Source organism: Prosopis cineraria, unplaced genomic scaffold (assembly GCF_029017545.1).
Source record: "Prosopis cineraria cultivar Desert tree isolate PC_DT_omini unplaced genomic scaffold, ASM2901754v1 PC2, whole genome shotgun sequence".
Lineage (NCBI taxonomy): Eukaryota > Viridiplantae > Streptophyta > Magnoliopsida > Fabales > Fabaceae > Prosopis > Prosopis cineraria.
In genome coordinates, this window is record NW_026555333.1 from 5,045,328 (window position 1) to 5,060,598 (window position 15,271).

Sequence of the window (15,271 nt, forward strand, 5' to 3'; positions counted from 1 at the left end):
TTAAATTGTTGGTTGTAAATTTAAAATATATTGTTATTGAAACTCAAATAGATATTTATTGATAAAAGACTAACTTAAATTAATAAGTATTTATTTAAATTTTAATAATAAATAATTTTCAATAAATATAAATTTATTTCAGCGATTCTTAATTGCTGTTTCCCCATACAAAACGTGCATATCCATGCCAATTTAATTAAATTAACATGATTATTATTGTTATTATGAAAAAGATTTTATTTCTAAAACAATGCATGGAAAAAATTTACAAGAGTATCTCGAACTTTCAATCTGAATTATACTTTCACTTAAGATATATTTAATTAAATCTTACTTTTAATAAAAATTATTTATATTCAAACAAACACTATATTTTTATATTTAATCTTATTTAATGAAATAATTTATTATAAAATAAATATAAATTGATTATTTTTTAAAAGCACTAAAAAAAACAATTACATTTTAAAATATTTAAAATATATTTTATTTTTTAACATTCAACATTAAAAGAAAAATAATCAAGGAATATATTTTTATTTGTTGTCGCCTAGCTGAAATGTTGTTATCATATACCGGTAGATCTGCTTCCTGCTAACCTGAATGCAGAGAATAGACTCCAAACGATTGAAGTCGCTGAAGCAATCTAGCGTTCCTCAACTACAGCCACTATAGAGCTGACTCGCCTAAAACACCCCCAATTTGTTTGCTTCCTCGCTTTCTTTTCATTGCCATTTTTGCATAGTACCTGTTTGTCCGTGCACAAAAAATGCACGGTCGGCCTCGCAAAGCCTTGGAACCAGTCGACGTTGCAGCTTTAACGGCCAAAGCTGAAAAGCTTCGTTTGCTGCAGTCTCAATTTCTCGCCAATCACCATAATCGCGTGTTTGTTGTTCTTCTCTCTCCCTCTCTCTCTAATTCTTGTGTATTTCAAGTAGATTGATTTCCAATTTGAATTATATGAATTCTTGCAGATATAGTAAGGAAGCTCTAGAGATAAGCGCTAGGTTGCTGGAGATTAATCCTGAATCATATACGGCTTGGAATTACAGAAAGCTAGCCGTTGAACACCGCGTCTCTCAATCCGAGTCTAATCCTGACACTATCAAATCCATTTTCGATGAGGAACTCAAAGTGGTACGCTTTCACTCTCTATTGATTCAAAAATTAATGAGTCCTTCTTCTAAATAAGCTTCAGTACTCTGTCGCCATTCTTTTGCTTGATGGGAAATTGATGGAATATGCGATAATGATTAATTAGGATAATTAGTTTATTTAAGATATTATGATTATCCATTAGGTTATTCAAATAAGGATATTTTTTCACTAGAGTTTCTTCTCGTTCTATCTATTTTCCCTTCTTTTCCCCCTTCTTGTTTTACATTAGAAATATTCTGTAAATGGGATTTTCTTTTGGTGGGTATCGGTGTTGTTTGAAGAACCGACTTCAGAAATTTGGTTTACTTGGCGGGAGAGTTTTTTCTCTCTTTTTTTGTGACGAAATAAAAAATACTTAGTTTTCCTAGAATTTCAAAAGCAAGTGCATAATAGGTAATCCTAATAAGATTCAGATGATCTGTTTTAGGTAGAGAGTGCACTGCGGCAGAATTTCAAGTCCTATGGTGCATGGCATCATCGGAAATGGGTACTAAGCAAGGGTTATTCATCAATGGATAATGAATTACGCCTTCTGGATCGGTTCCAGAAGGCTGATCCTCGAAATTTCCACGCGTGGAATTACCGAAGGTTTTATCCTTCTGCCCTCTATATCCTATCTTTATTCAAAAGTATGGCATTTAAATGATCTTCTCATAAGCTGGTGCACCCTTTTTGGATTAACTTTACTTGCAGATTCGTTTGTGCACTAATGAAAAGATCAGATGAGGACGAGTTAAATTACACTGAGCAAATGATAGGAACAAACTTTAGCAATTACTCTGCATGGCACAACCGTAGGTATGACGATCTAAAACTGTACTTATTAAAGTTGGCATTCCAGTCTTGCTGGCTTTGTTTTTCTATATAGATACACTCATCGTGTTACTTTACCATTAGCTGTTTTCCAATTGTCTTTGCGTGTATTTAAGCATATGAATTAGGACGGAATTGAAATGTTAGGAATGTCGCACCATGCATGTTGCTCTCTTAACAAATAAGATTGATTTGTTCATTCTTATTTCTATCATTCTAAAGAGAATGAGAAATAGTCTTGGAATAAACAACACTTTTGTTTATCTGTGGTTTATTCCATATCATTATGTGTCTCAATTTGTGAAGAAAAAGTAGCTTTTACCTTAGATACTAGTGTATGCCTGGGACATCGCTAATACGCACATCTTTGGGTGTAAACTGGAGACAAACAAACAAGCTCATATCAATATATTTATTGCCTGTGTGTTGAAATTGATTCCTTGGCCTTGCCGTATCCTATTAAAGTATAATCATATTCATTCAGGTCATTAAATGAACATCATACATTGTGAAATTGCTTCTCAGTTGAATGTAAATGGGAGCTATTTGATCAGCACAGGGAAGTGTCTGATTTATACGCACCATACTTTAGTATGTTATTAACGATCTTTTTTCACTCCATGTTATTACTTTTTGTCACATCCATACTGTTATTGCATCTTCAGCGATTCAAAACTTTTGTTTTATTGATGAAAATGTGGTTCTTGTTAAACTTATTTCATCCATACATATCCTTTTGAGGATATTGCAGTGTTCTTCTGTCTAATTTGATGAAAAGAGAGGTTGAAGGATATTTCCCTAAAGAGAAAGTTTTAGAGGAGGAGTATAATCAGGTCCAGAATGCTCTCTTCACTGATCCAGATGATCAGAGTGGCTGGTTTTATCATCTTTGGCTTATTGATCAGACAGTGAAATCTGATGCTCCCACACTTGTATCGTCTTGGCCTTTCCCTGGATCTCATATCACTCTTCAGGGAAATAAGGGCCTTCATGGTTATGGTTCATCTATTTTATATCCTTCGTTATTAGAGTCAGGAATAATTCCTGTCATTCTTTATTTTGATCAAGCTGTTGAAGGCATCAACTCATCCACAGTAGCTGTCAAAACTGAACTAAGTATAGATCTTAATTGGGAACCGCTTTCAACGAACAGTTTAAATACTGCTCAAGTTTGGGTTATGCATCTAAACCTTAGAAATATGAAGCTTCAATTGTCAAAATCTTACCTCATTGAAATCATCATTGGACATTATGAGGGTATTGTGTCTTCAAGTGGTTATCATTATGGCCATCCTTCCCAAATTTCCTTTAAATTGTGTGTGCAGACTGCTTTCACAGAACCTGCTGATCACCAGGGTGGAAAAGTGATTTCATGGGAGAATGATAATTTCCAAAAATATGAGCATTTTCAGCAAGCAGATTTCATGATGTCTGATCATATAATTACTGGCAGTGACATTATTCCAGCAACATCCAATTGGTGTGCAGAGACTATTGGTAATGAAGTAGATGCATTTCGAGTTTTATTGTCTGAGAGTGACTGGTAAGCGCAATTCAGTACATTGCTGACCTTGATAGCTTGTTCTCCTTCCATTTTCTCCTTTTTGAATAAATCCTATATCTTGCGTGTTGTAGTAAAATCGGGAAGCTTACCCTTGCAAGAATGTTGACTGCTTATGATTCAATATCATCTGCTCATGCTAAAGGAATGGTTTATACTGAAGAGATTCTTGAACTTTATGCCGACCTTTTGAAGTTTGATCCAATGCATTCTCCTTACTACAAGGATGAACGTAGCCTGGTATTACTGAGGCAGGTAGTTGGTTCCCTTTTCCTGTATTCAATGTCCGAACAAGCAATTAATCCCAAAAGAATATGTCCAAATAAGCATGGTTCTATAATTTCTTCACCATTGCTAGCGAGGATGTTGGATTAGCATTGGGCTATCAATTAAAAGAACAGGACTTCTAATTTTTCAGTATATAGCATTTTACGTATTTTTTTGGGTTTATATCTTCTTATGCTTCTATCGATGATATTTTTCATTTGCTAATTTGTTATCTTTCAGTAATATATAGAATTGATTGTTCTAACTTAGATGAGATTATATAGGTGTATATGAATTTTATATTGACAACTGGCATAACAATCAGTCGAAGTTTATACTTCTATTTCACTTCATGGTGCTGGTTAGAACTTTTTGGTTATTAAACTTTTAAAATGAAGTTAGCTTTTCATGTTTTGGAGGTTCTGCAGATAACTTCAGCTAGGGAGTCTTTGCTATTATACTGCCATCATTATGGAAACAGCACAGAGACTAACGATGGTTATGTCTGTCTACGCCTACAAAATTTATCATTGTCACGGATGGGTTCTGTTGAATGTTTATTGTGGGTGCAAATGCTAGACCTCAGCAACAACGGACTTAGATCAATTGAAGGTAAACTTTGATGTATTAAAAATATTGTGTGACGCAGATCTGCTTGTCCTTTTATTGACATTCAAAACTATTGATACTTTTTATTTATTTTTCAGGTAGAATGATACTTTTTATTTTAAAATGCCCTCTTCTTTTTTCATTTTGGCTCTAATCTGGCGACAGAATATTTTGCTTTTCTTGCTTGAGCTTTTCCTCCCCTTCTCTCTGTGTCCCTTTCCCATGGAAACTTGTCTCTCAAGCTGCATGACATTTTAGCCCTTGGGCTACTCATTTTTGACAATTATATCTTTTGATGATTAAAATGGAACCTTTTTGACAGGATTAGAGGCAATGCAACTTCTTTCTTGCTTAAACTTGGGTCACAATAACATTGGCAGTTTTACTGCTCTTGGACCTCTTAGACTGCTGAAGTCACTAAAAGTGCTAGATATCTCGTATAATGAGATAGGGTCACGCTCTATTGACACAACTCGATACCTATGCTCTTCTCCACTGTCGCATACCGAAGAGTATGATTGGGATCTTTTTGAAAGCCTTAGCAGCGACGTCAATGCCCCAAATATTTGGGAAGCTTTCTTGGTATTTAAAAGCTTGAACTTGAAGCAGTTGGACATGACAGGAAATGCTGTTGCTGTTGACAAGTTCAGGTCATTTCTGGTCAAACTTTTGCCTACACTGAAGTGGCTGGATGGTGAAGAATTGCATTGATTTCATTTATGGATGTGGTTTTATCTCTTTTTGGTACAAGATGTGGTTTTGTCTTTGTTAAACGATATGACTAGCCAATAGCCATCTGCACACTCGTCCTCGGCGAGGGCCAATTTCCTGTTTGGTTTCCAGCACATGCGAAGAAGTTCGATTCCATACTACTTTGCTCCTGTTTCTTCTTGTCAAATGTGCTAGCATTTTCAAAATATTGATCAGGTAGAATCTCGGATCCTCACAACAATTTAAACAACTGAGGTTTTATGATTTAGCCTTAAATATAGGTCCCAGTTTTTAGAAACGCACAAACTAAGAATATAGCGTTGTGAATCTCAATAATGTGCAAAAGAACATAATATCTACCTATCAGAAATTCATTTATGGTCCCAACCGTGGCCATCCAAAGCCAAGTATTTCAAAGCATCAAATATAAGGTCCTCAGTTGTCATTTTCCCTTTCCCCATTTAGGAGTCGAATGAAACGGCTTCCATCAGACAGACCGTGAAGCTGTCTGACAGGAAGAGTAGAAAGTTCGAATTGATATCTGGAAACGCCGAAGAAGGAATGGCTTAAAGTCGTGCTGGTGCATCTTCCTCGAGAAAGAAGATGCTAGGATATGTGAGCTTGATGGGAAGTGATGCTGGTAATTTCATTTCATACCATGCCAGGTTTTATGCCATGTCACATTAAGGAACGAAGCGCAAGCTGAGCTCCGGGCTGGTTCATTAGGATTGAAATGTGCGCGGAACGTTGGGTGTATGTGAATTATTATGGAATCTAATTCCTTGGAAGCGTTGCTACCCTATTTCGCGTTTGTCAAATTTATCCGGGGGAAAAAAAAGGAGAAAAAAGCGTCTAATCTGGCATGAGAAAGGATGTCTACTGCTTGCAACATCAAAATGATTAGCACAACACTTGTGTATTGTTATCAGACAGCAATAGTGCATTCCAAGGTGATTACAGCCCTGCAAATTTTTACAATATTCGAAAGTCCTCATATCGCATGTTGCCCATAGAACAGCATGGCGTCAAGAGTTGTCTTATTCAACAATAAACTAAATAGCACCTAGTTGCTCTCGAGTTATGACTAAACTTCAACTTGATGGCTCTTCATTGATGCCCTTCTGAAATGAGTTAGCAGGAAGAAGCAACAGATATACAGTTGCAACTCGCGAACGACCAAAAGGTTGTGCCGGTCAGGGAAGATGACTTGCATGGTTCAGATCACTTGTTAATTTAACACTTCCATATCAGGGCAACAGACTCGGCAAAATATGAAAGCCAGTTATAGGCAGTGTGTTCATGTCCCACCCATTTTTATCATCTCCGCCGGAGATCTTAGCAGCTTCTTTAGCGATTCTACTATACTAGAGAAAGAAGGCCGATTCTTGGGATCACTAACAAGAAAAACAAGCAAGAATCAGAAAAAAATCGTGAAGACCGAATATTTTAACTACCCCCCATTTTTTGATTTCTTTTTTAATGAAGTAACTACCACAGAGGACCCAACAAATCTAACCCATGTGGAACAATGTATTCGTAAATTCCTGCTGATAATGAGAACTCTCACCCCTGTCCATCTGCTTCAATGTTACTCGTTCATATTTGATCATAAAGTTATCCTCAAAGTTGCGCAATATAAATAAGCATTATTCAAAAATTGAACTGTGTGTGAAATCTTTGATTATCCTCCAACTTTTGTTGCTCCTTGAGATGGAGGATGATGAAAGTTGACTTTTGCTTTGTTTTGTAAGCTTGTTATCTCTCTGTTTTTGTTTTTTTTTAAGTAGATATTCAGTTTTTCATTAAAAGAAAAAATGGAACTCCCCCCCCCCAACCAAAAAAAAAAAAAAAAATACAACTATCGGAGGGGATCCCCTGTAAAAGGTGACGCACTCATACACACAGCATCCAAATTCAACTTTTATTTGATTGCACTTGTAAAAACTCATCACGAGTCAAGGACATCGCTGATAGAATGAAGGAGGCTTGTGGATCCCAGGCAGATGCCTGTTCCAATCTATCAGATAATGGAGTTGACAAATTCCAAGTTCGCTAGTCTCTTAGGTCTCAGTAACATTATCAAAGATAAATCAAAGATCAAGGTGAAAAACTACTAAAGGTACTTTCTCGGTCCTACATCATAATATATATGTTTTTTTTTGGCCAAAACATCATAATAATTGACAACACATTGTCATAGAGCAATAGGCTTAATGTACTTTTCTCCCATCAAATCGGGAAAACTATATTTTGAACTTAAAAAATAAGTTAAAAATGCTTTTTAGCATCAAGATGAGTATTAGGCAAAAAAATCCACTCATTCTAATTTGATTAAAAAAGGAGTCAATAAGCATTCAAGACTTTAAACTATTATGTGATAGTTTACTCTAAACTCTTAAAATGTGTAAAAATATCCCTCAATTTTTAAATCTTGAGCACTTAAAACTCTAAAATTAATTATTTGGATGTTGACTGTTATGTTGATGGGAGAGAAGATGGTTTGACGAAAATTTGATCAAAAACTTCTCTCAACTTCGAAATTCGCACCTGAAACCTTGACGTTAACTAATTAGACGTTAACTGTTGTGTGTAATGAGATAGAAGACGGCTTGACCAAAATTTGCCAAGCTAGCATGCCACTTGTGAAGAGGAATGACTGCCATATCAGTGTGTGACTAGCCCCCACACTACAAAAGTAATGGTCGTTTTTTATAACTTGATAGCAGGTTTTCCAGTGTTCAGAGTTTAAAAATTCAAGAGTTTAAAATCTAGAATGTTATTCGCGCAATAGTTTAAAATTTAGGACGCCCTTTAACCCTTAAAAAAATATATCAAATATATAAGCTTAGACATGTTTATTCCTTAACAAAATCAGACTAAATGGACCAAAGGTCCAACAGTCTCAACAACAGTTCTAGAATTTCCAGAGAAATAAAAGTAGGAGCCAAAGCACACTTACTCATCCCAACAAGATTCCATGAGAGAGGCCAATACTGGGGAGATGTTTGGAGGAATAGCAAGCTTCCGATTCTGAAAAGCAACAGCTCCAACCACCTGTGAATTCACAGCAGAAACATTATTTTAAACTACCCATCTGTGAATTTCAGGGCTCCATCTTGGCAAGCACTTGTTTGAACTGTAGGCATTTTCCAATTATTTTTACTTTAAAGCTAACAATTCTTTGCAAATGACCCTGCTTCTTTATTATCAATTGCGCACGAAGTAAATTATTTCAACTGCTTGTACTTAGACATCTAATATTCATTAATTTACCTGAGCAGGACTGAGTCCATTCCATGGTTGCTGCATGGTCACAAGTTCCCACAGGATGACTCCAAAGCTGTAAACATCAGACTTCTCATTTGAAGGTTCTCCACGAAGAAATTCTGGAGCCATCCACTCAGGCTGAAAATAAAATCAAGAGAATTACACTCTTATTGAAGGACTGCGAAGTAAAAGTTCAACCTGCAAAATATTGATAGAATTACCCCTTTCAAGGTTTGAACTCTCTTTTCAAACTTCAAGGTGCCACTCAAAAATTAAAAAATAAAAACAAACTGCCAAGATGCAGTGGAGCACATGAGAGTTTGCAAAGAGAACTAAAACACACAAGTCGATACAGTTATTAACACAGAAGTAGGAAATACTTACTGTTCCAGCAACAGATTTTGATGATATGAAAGTGTTTGCCTTGAATCTCGACAATCCAAAATCACACACCTGAGTATGAAATGCAAATTAAATAATCTCATAGCAAAATATCTTCATGAAAAAGAATTAAAGAAACTGCTTGATCTGATTCTTGCTACCTTTACAGTCCAATTTTTATCAACTAACAAGTTTGGGGATTTGAGATCCCAATGCACGATTGGAGGGCTCAAACAGTGTAGATAATTGATCCCTTTAGCCTGAAAAGATAATATACCAATAAGAAAACACACCCATACACAAACCATCTGCAAGATAGTTATATAAATAAAACAGAATAACTAGATCTTGTACAGACCACGTCTAAAGCCATCCGTAATCGTCTCCTCTGATCCAACAATTCCCCAGATGCTGGCCTATGTATCAGGCGGTATAAACTACCCCTATTGCAAATATACCAGAAACAAACAAGTTAAGACATTCTAATCTTTATGCAAGTAAATTGATTACTTCAGCTAACTGCATGAGATTTGAATGTTTTACCTTGGCAAATATTCCGTTACAATTGACAGATTAGGCCGTTTTGTAACTGCACCCATGAAGAGCACCACATTTGGATGGCGGACACGTTTCATTATTGCAACCTATGAAGAATGTGAATAGCAACTTGAATTTAACCCACTACTCTTTTCTCTCACCAAATAGAAGGGTCAACAGAAACGAATTTTATAGAAAAAAGTTCCCAAACTGATTATGTGAAAACTATTGATTCACAGACCATGAACAAAGGTGCAGATTTCTAAGCATGGCTGCATCAAATACAATTTCACTGGTGTCTTCCACAAATAATAACTTGCGATGGTCATAATTCATGGCCAACTCAGACTATTGAATTTATGGCACACAGATGTATCAATTCTATCTGTTTGATCTTTCACAGATTGACTGTTTATAATTATATTTTTAGGAAAATCAAAGAATGAAAATTACCCATCAAGATGGGAAAACCACCCAAAAACTGTAGGAAGCTTGAAAATGCACGACAATGTGAAAGGATATGATAAACAATGCATACCTCCCTGAGAAACTCTCTCAACTGATCATCCTCGAAATCCTGAATTGTTAAAACCTTAACTGCAACATCCTGCGAGAAATTTGTAAAGTACTATAAATTTACCAAAGTGAAAAAAATTATTATAACCAATACATGGAGAATGTGAAGAAATATATAAATTGTCTTAGAAGATATAATCAAATTGTCTTAGAAGATAAACGTCATCAACTTGATTGCAATGATATAGAATGAGAAAGGACAGAGTACAGGCTACATCAAAGCAGCATCTATAACCCCAAAAATTCAATGTGTATTGGAAACGTCTTGAAAAAAACACTCTGACTTACAGATCCATGCCATTCAGCACGGTGCACTGTCCCAAATGACCCTGCAGAAAGAAGAAAACACTAGCAACATTTCAGAATCACCTGACACAAAAATAAGGCCATGATAACAAGTATTTTATGTGGATTCAGTAAAAAGAAGCAGGGAATGCAGAAAAATTACCAGCACCAACACGCTCTTTAATGCGTAATTCATCCCATGATATTTCAAGCCAATCCATGGCGAGTGATGGTTCAAGATTCAAATATCTTGGAATGTTTCCAGCAGAAAAATGGTCACGGTTTTCAAGTCCACTATCTACAGACTCTAGTTCTAACTGGCAGGGTGGGCCCAGTATGGGTTTCTTAGAAGTGGCTTTTACCACTGGACTTCCAGTTACAATGATCTCATCATTATTGGAAGTTTCTTTTATGACAACTGAATCCTCGACATGCATGGGGTATTCATGCAACAATGCCTCAGTGGCTGGATGCAGATCTTCAGAAACAACCTCCTGAATGGAAGGCAAATTTGAACCTAGAACTTCACTTTCCTCTACATTAACTGCACGAGTTTGATTCAAGTTCACAGAACATTTAAGCAAACCAGTTCGTTTGACCAGTTGATCTCTCTTTGTACAGCCTGCAAAAGATTGGACAACAGCTAATATCAACTTTAGACACATGACCAAAAAAGAAAACAAATTAAAGCTGAGATAAATGCTAAATTCCCCGGTTTGTTGGTAGAGAAAAAAGTGTAAGATGCAACACTAAACTTGATTGGAGAAAGATACATCAAGGAAAACAAACACAAGATATTTGTGTGCATCTGCGTCACTTAATTAAACATCATATTTTACATATGCACTTGAGCCGGTCAGTAAGCTTATGTATGCCCTACTGGGAATGAGTTGAAGTGATTAACACCCTGAAGGTCAGAGTATATCTACAGTCGTCTGGGTTCTTCCCTGAAATTGGTATCGAATTACTTTTTTTTTTTTTTTCTTTTTGGGATTGGACGACCAGTTATCCTGAGCCTGTTTCAACCGGAGGACTTAATGGGATATATAGACTAATTCCAATTGACTCAGACAGGACCACAAAAGGCGACAAAGCCCTTTCACCAAATACTTATCCCGATTACATTCCTAGGACTTGAACTTGAAAACTTCGAATTGGCTATTAAAACTCCCTTAAATGATTTTCTTCTTGAGATTGACAATTTTCCTGGTGAGGAATCACCACATACCAGAATATAAATGACTTTCAGGAACAACAGAACTGGCTATGGAACTTGATGCATCATCAATATAAGGAGAGTGGGACTCCAGCAGATGAGAAATTTGAAATGGGGAAGGCGTTGAACAGACATATGCTCCATTAATTGAGGAATCAGGCCCATGGACATTTCCAGGTTCCCCAACTAGATCAACTACATATTCCCTGCTAATGAAAGCATTTCAAAAGAGATGATCACAAATTTCATACAAAAGAATGAGAGCTGCAAAGAAAGCTACTACACTAACCTTGAGAGTTGTCTGTCATCTTTAATCTTGACAAGGCAAGAAGATCTATGATCTGCAGCACAATACTTGCAACCTCGAGCAATACGACATGGCAAACCAATGTAATCTGCCAATCTCTGCATTTACATAATCAAAATACAATGACTAATTCATCAACAAGACAACAGGCGAGCAAGTCATTTTTACACGTCTAAAATTATCCAGATGAAAAACACATCACAGCCATCTTCTGCAGATGAGGTGTAAAGATGAAGCCTAAATGATGTGTGCAATGATTAGATTTAGATTGTACTTCTGAGGTTAAGACAGAAATATCTAGAACGCCAATATTGATCAATATGGTCGTCTGCCATATTTCAAATTTAAGGGGATGTCCATTCATGTATATCACATGGTTATTACTATCAAAAACACTTGATTGCTTATATCATGTCATCAGTGCAGAAAAGAAAATTCCGATTAATTTTCACCAAATGGTATATTACAGAATTTAAACACTTTATTATGAATTAATGGGAAGCATGATTCATATAGGAAACATGTTTCACCTTGAAGAGAATAGCCCGATGCCTGCAAAGTCCTGCAGATAGGTTGCCGATAGGAAGCACAACACACTTCTGAAAATTCTTCAATCTCCTACTAACCAACTTCCATTGCTTGTGGAGCGCTCCTTGCTCCACCGGGAAAGTACCCCTTCACACATTGCGGAAAAAAAAAAAAGCTCAATATAAAAAAAAAAACATTTCCAGATTCCAGTAGTTATTAGGAAAAGAGAACGCTCCAACTTACCCCATATATATCGCAACAAGTTTTCCTAGTTTTTCCACCAATACCAAGGTGTTCTCTGAATCACAATACAACTCTTGTGCTTTATCATGAAGTTCCTTTAGCCTAGAGTCCTCGTGTCTATCAACAAGGACCACCTCCATAGAAGCGTCGCTTGGTTCCACTGCTTTAAGCGCCATCAAAGGTGGGAGCCGCCTACTTTCCTCCAGTTCATTGCACATCACCCATAGATATGGATTCATCCCCAAGATGTTATAAAAACCATCAGATATTTTGTCAGAGTACGATAAGCAGCCACTAACCTGAAAAACGTATTGACTCAGATAAGATGCTCAAAAAATCATAAAAGCCCAGCAGAATCTTCTGTTTTGTATAGAGGCCATATTGATATATCTTTTACACGAAGTTATCAAGGCATTAAGCTGAGCTACAACACCGTCATAACATCGATGAAGTAGAGTGGAGAAAATGTAAGTTTCGTACCCAGAGACGATAAGAAACGGATTCCACATCCCACGTCTCTATTCCAGCGTCCAAAGTAAGCACAGGCTCATCAGCAGTAAGACTTGCTAGACAGGTGAGTCTCTTAGCCAGCGTGATCTGCAGGCAGTATCTCTCCTTGCACTTCTGCGCCAACGTCTCCTTACTTTCTTCCTCCTCTTCCTCCAGTCTTCTTGTTGTGGTGGAGACCCGAGACGACGTAGTTTCCTCCTTAATGTCGCTTGAAAAATTGCCGTCCAACGTTGTCCCCGAGAACAAGCTCCCAGCATAGCTACTGCCGCTGGATAACCTCGGCAACGAGACTTGGCGGTCAAAACTCCGGATGATTGCATCTTTCACTGTCTCCGGTGGCGGAGGCGGCGGCACGGACTCCGACGGAAGCAGAAGCTCGCGGTCCTCCTCACAGGATAACCGGCAGGAGTGTGGTTTCACGTGACCCGATCTATCCCCTTTTTTCTCTATCAACCAGTTGCGGAAAGCAGCAACTTGCTTCTGCTTGGCCCTGAACTTGTCATTGCCCGTGAAAAGGTCGGATAAAGCTGAGTGTTTCCCAGACGGGAAAACGACATCGTCCTTTGTTGTTGCGGCAGTAGTTGTTGTAAGTGCCTTTTTAGGGTCGCTTTCAACGTCAAAGGTTTCTGATTTGATGGAGTTGACAATTCTCTGCTTCTCGTGATCTAATAGCTGTTTCGAAGATTCATCCAACCCATGCTCCGGGAATTGCCTCGGGAAAAAGTAAGTCGCTCTGTGAGGCATTATCACGAGCCTCCCGAGAGAATCAGATCAACCACCCACCCACACCACCCTACAACCACAGATGCACGCACTCACGTGCAAGCTATTCTTCTTCTCCGCCGCCGCCGCCGCCGTCGTTCCTCTTCCTTAAAACCACAACCTTACTGACAGTACAACCTCTCCCTCTGCCGCTTTAACAGCGATCAAGTTCTTCAATAGAAAATCATCTAAAATGTACTAATTTTTCTGCCCTGTTACAATCTAATCTTTCGCCCCTGCACAAAAAAAAAAAAAAACCTGATATAATATCACAAGAACCGATCGTCAGGCACTTGAAGCTCGATCCAGGATTGAAATCAAGCGTCACGAGTAGATATCTAATTTAAGAATTTTGAAAAGGTGCCGACTTAGAAACGATCTCGTTCTGAAACACAGGGGAGCTTCCCCTAATAAGCTAAAACAACTAACTAGTCGAGATATCAAAGGCGGTGGAGAGGATAGATAAAGAGAAACGCTGAGAGAGCGACTCGGAAATATTTGTGAGCTTCAGTTGACAGGTCGTGACGTTGAGTATTTCAAGCAGAAAGGGTTGTAATATGAGGAATGTTGCTGGACGTTGGAAACCGTAAAAATATAAAGGCGCATGCTAACGTGCACCGAAGGCATATTTGCGCATGCCTCGCCATGAGATGACACGTCAAACAGTAGGCCATACATTTCGTGACACATAAACACTGGGAGTGCGCATTGCGCAAAGCCGAGTTCTTTGGTGGGTGTTCTGGTTCTAAAGCGAGTTTCGAATTCTGTGGGTGCAGCAGCAGGTTGTAAACTTGAGGCCCATGCCCAATCGACATGGAGGGTTCGGGGATATAACATTACCACGCTTGCGAAAACGGTAACGATGAAATGACAAATGTGCCCTTGTCCGAATCACAGGGCTCGGGCTCTTCTTTGGTTTTTGTTAATAGCCTGATATTGCTGTGGCTAACTTTCCGTGCGATATGAGCGATGGTATATAAGTTACAACCATATATACGCCTAAAGTTTCCAGTCTCTGATACTGTATTTAAAATATATATATATGTGCGCGCGCGCGCGCTATAGAATAAAGAGGCCTTCAGTCATATAGTTCAAGTTGTACATGCTTGTAACCTGTAAAGGCTGTTTGGTAATTGGACAAAGTGCTATTTTATTCTATTTCCTGTCTTGGTTGGCACCATCATAGTTAACCCGATTGTGTTAGATCTTCTCAACCTCCCTCCCTCTTTTCTCTAAACACATGTGCCGGTTCCGATCATACAAATTTTGTTTCCCTTTTTGTCCATTTACATATAGTGTGCATGCATCTTTGGCGCCTGTTCTTCAGTTAGCTAAATTTTACATACAGGTAGAAAGGATTAATTGTCAAAATACGCGCTCTCGTGGTTAAAAAGCCGATTTAGTCTTTCTTACGTTGAGCACTACTTTTTTTTCAATACAAGGACACCGAATTGTTGAGAACTATTTTAAATACATAACAATTAAATAAAACAAAACAATCCATTCTCAGCTAAGAGTCGTGCCCAATGTCTAGTAAGAT

At 37.6% G+C, this 15,271-nt stretch overlaps 2 protein-coding genes across 7 annotated transcripts; one reads left to right on the forward strand and one right to left on the reverse strand.

Moving 5' to 3' along the window:
- The first annotated feature begins 584 nt into the window (after positions 1-584).
- Positions 585-5,280, forward strand: LOC129301636 (geranylgeranyl transferase type-2 subunit alpha 1). 4 transcript variants are annotated; one of them, XM_054940208.1, is made up of 8 exons: positions 585-885; positions 975-1,137; positions 1,586-1,746; positions 1,852-1,956; positions 2,723-3,514; positions 3,607-3,787; positions 4,219-4,411; positions 4,731-5,280. In XM_054940208.1, the coding sequence occupies exons 1-8, from the start codon at positions 770-772 to the stop codon at positions 5,117-5,119; spliced, it is 2,100 nt and encodes a 699-aa protein (XP_054796183.1). In that variant the 5' UTR covers positions 585-769; the 3' UTR covers positions 5,120-5,280. The 4 variants fall into 4 exon arrangements, with proteins under 4 accessions (XP_054796183.1, XP_054796184.1, XP_054796185.1 ...); XM_054940209.1 differs by having other exon boundaries at positions 587-885; positions 4,228-4,411; XM_054940210.1 differs by having other exon boundaries at positions 749-889.
- A 736-nt stretch (positions 5,281-6,016) lies between these two features.
- LOC129301635 (serine/threonine-protein kinase CTR1) lies at positions 6,017-14,468 on the reverse strand. 3 transcript variants are annotated; one of them, XM_054940205.1, is made up of 15 exons: positions 12,940-14,448; positions 12,460-12,758; positions 12,219-12,363; positions 11,671-11,786; positions 11,394-11,590; positions 10,329-10,787; positions 10,169-10,209; positions 9,843-9,911; positions 9,311-9,411; positions 9,126-9,210; positions 8,929-9,027; positions 8,771-8,839; positions 8,393-8,524; positions 8,079-8,173; positions 6,017-6,513 (listed from the first exon to the last, which is right to left on the reverse strand). In XM_054940205.1, exons 1-15 carry the CDS (start codon positions 13,711-13,713, stop codon positions 6,417-6,419), a joined length of 2,778 nt encoding a protein of 925 aa, XP_054796180.1. In that variant the 5' UTR covers positions 13,714-14,448; the 3' UTR covers positions 6,017-6,416. The 3 variants fall into 3 exon arrangements, with proteins under 3 accessions (XP_054796180.1, XP_054796181.1, XP_054796182.1); XM_054940206.1 differs by having other exon boundaries at positions 11,394-11,587; positions 12,940-14,442; XM_054940207.1 differs by lacking the exons at positions 6,017-6,513; positions 8,079-8,173 and having other exon boundaries at positions 8,444-8,584; positions 12,940-14,468.
- Positions 14,469-15,271: the final 803 nt, after the last annotated feature.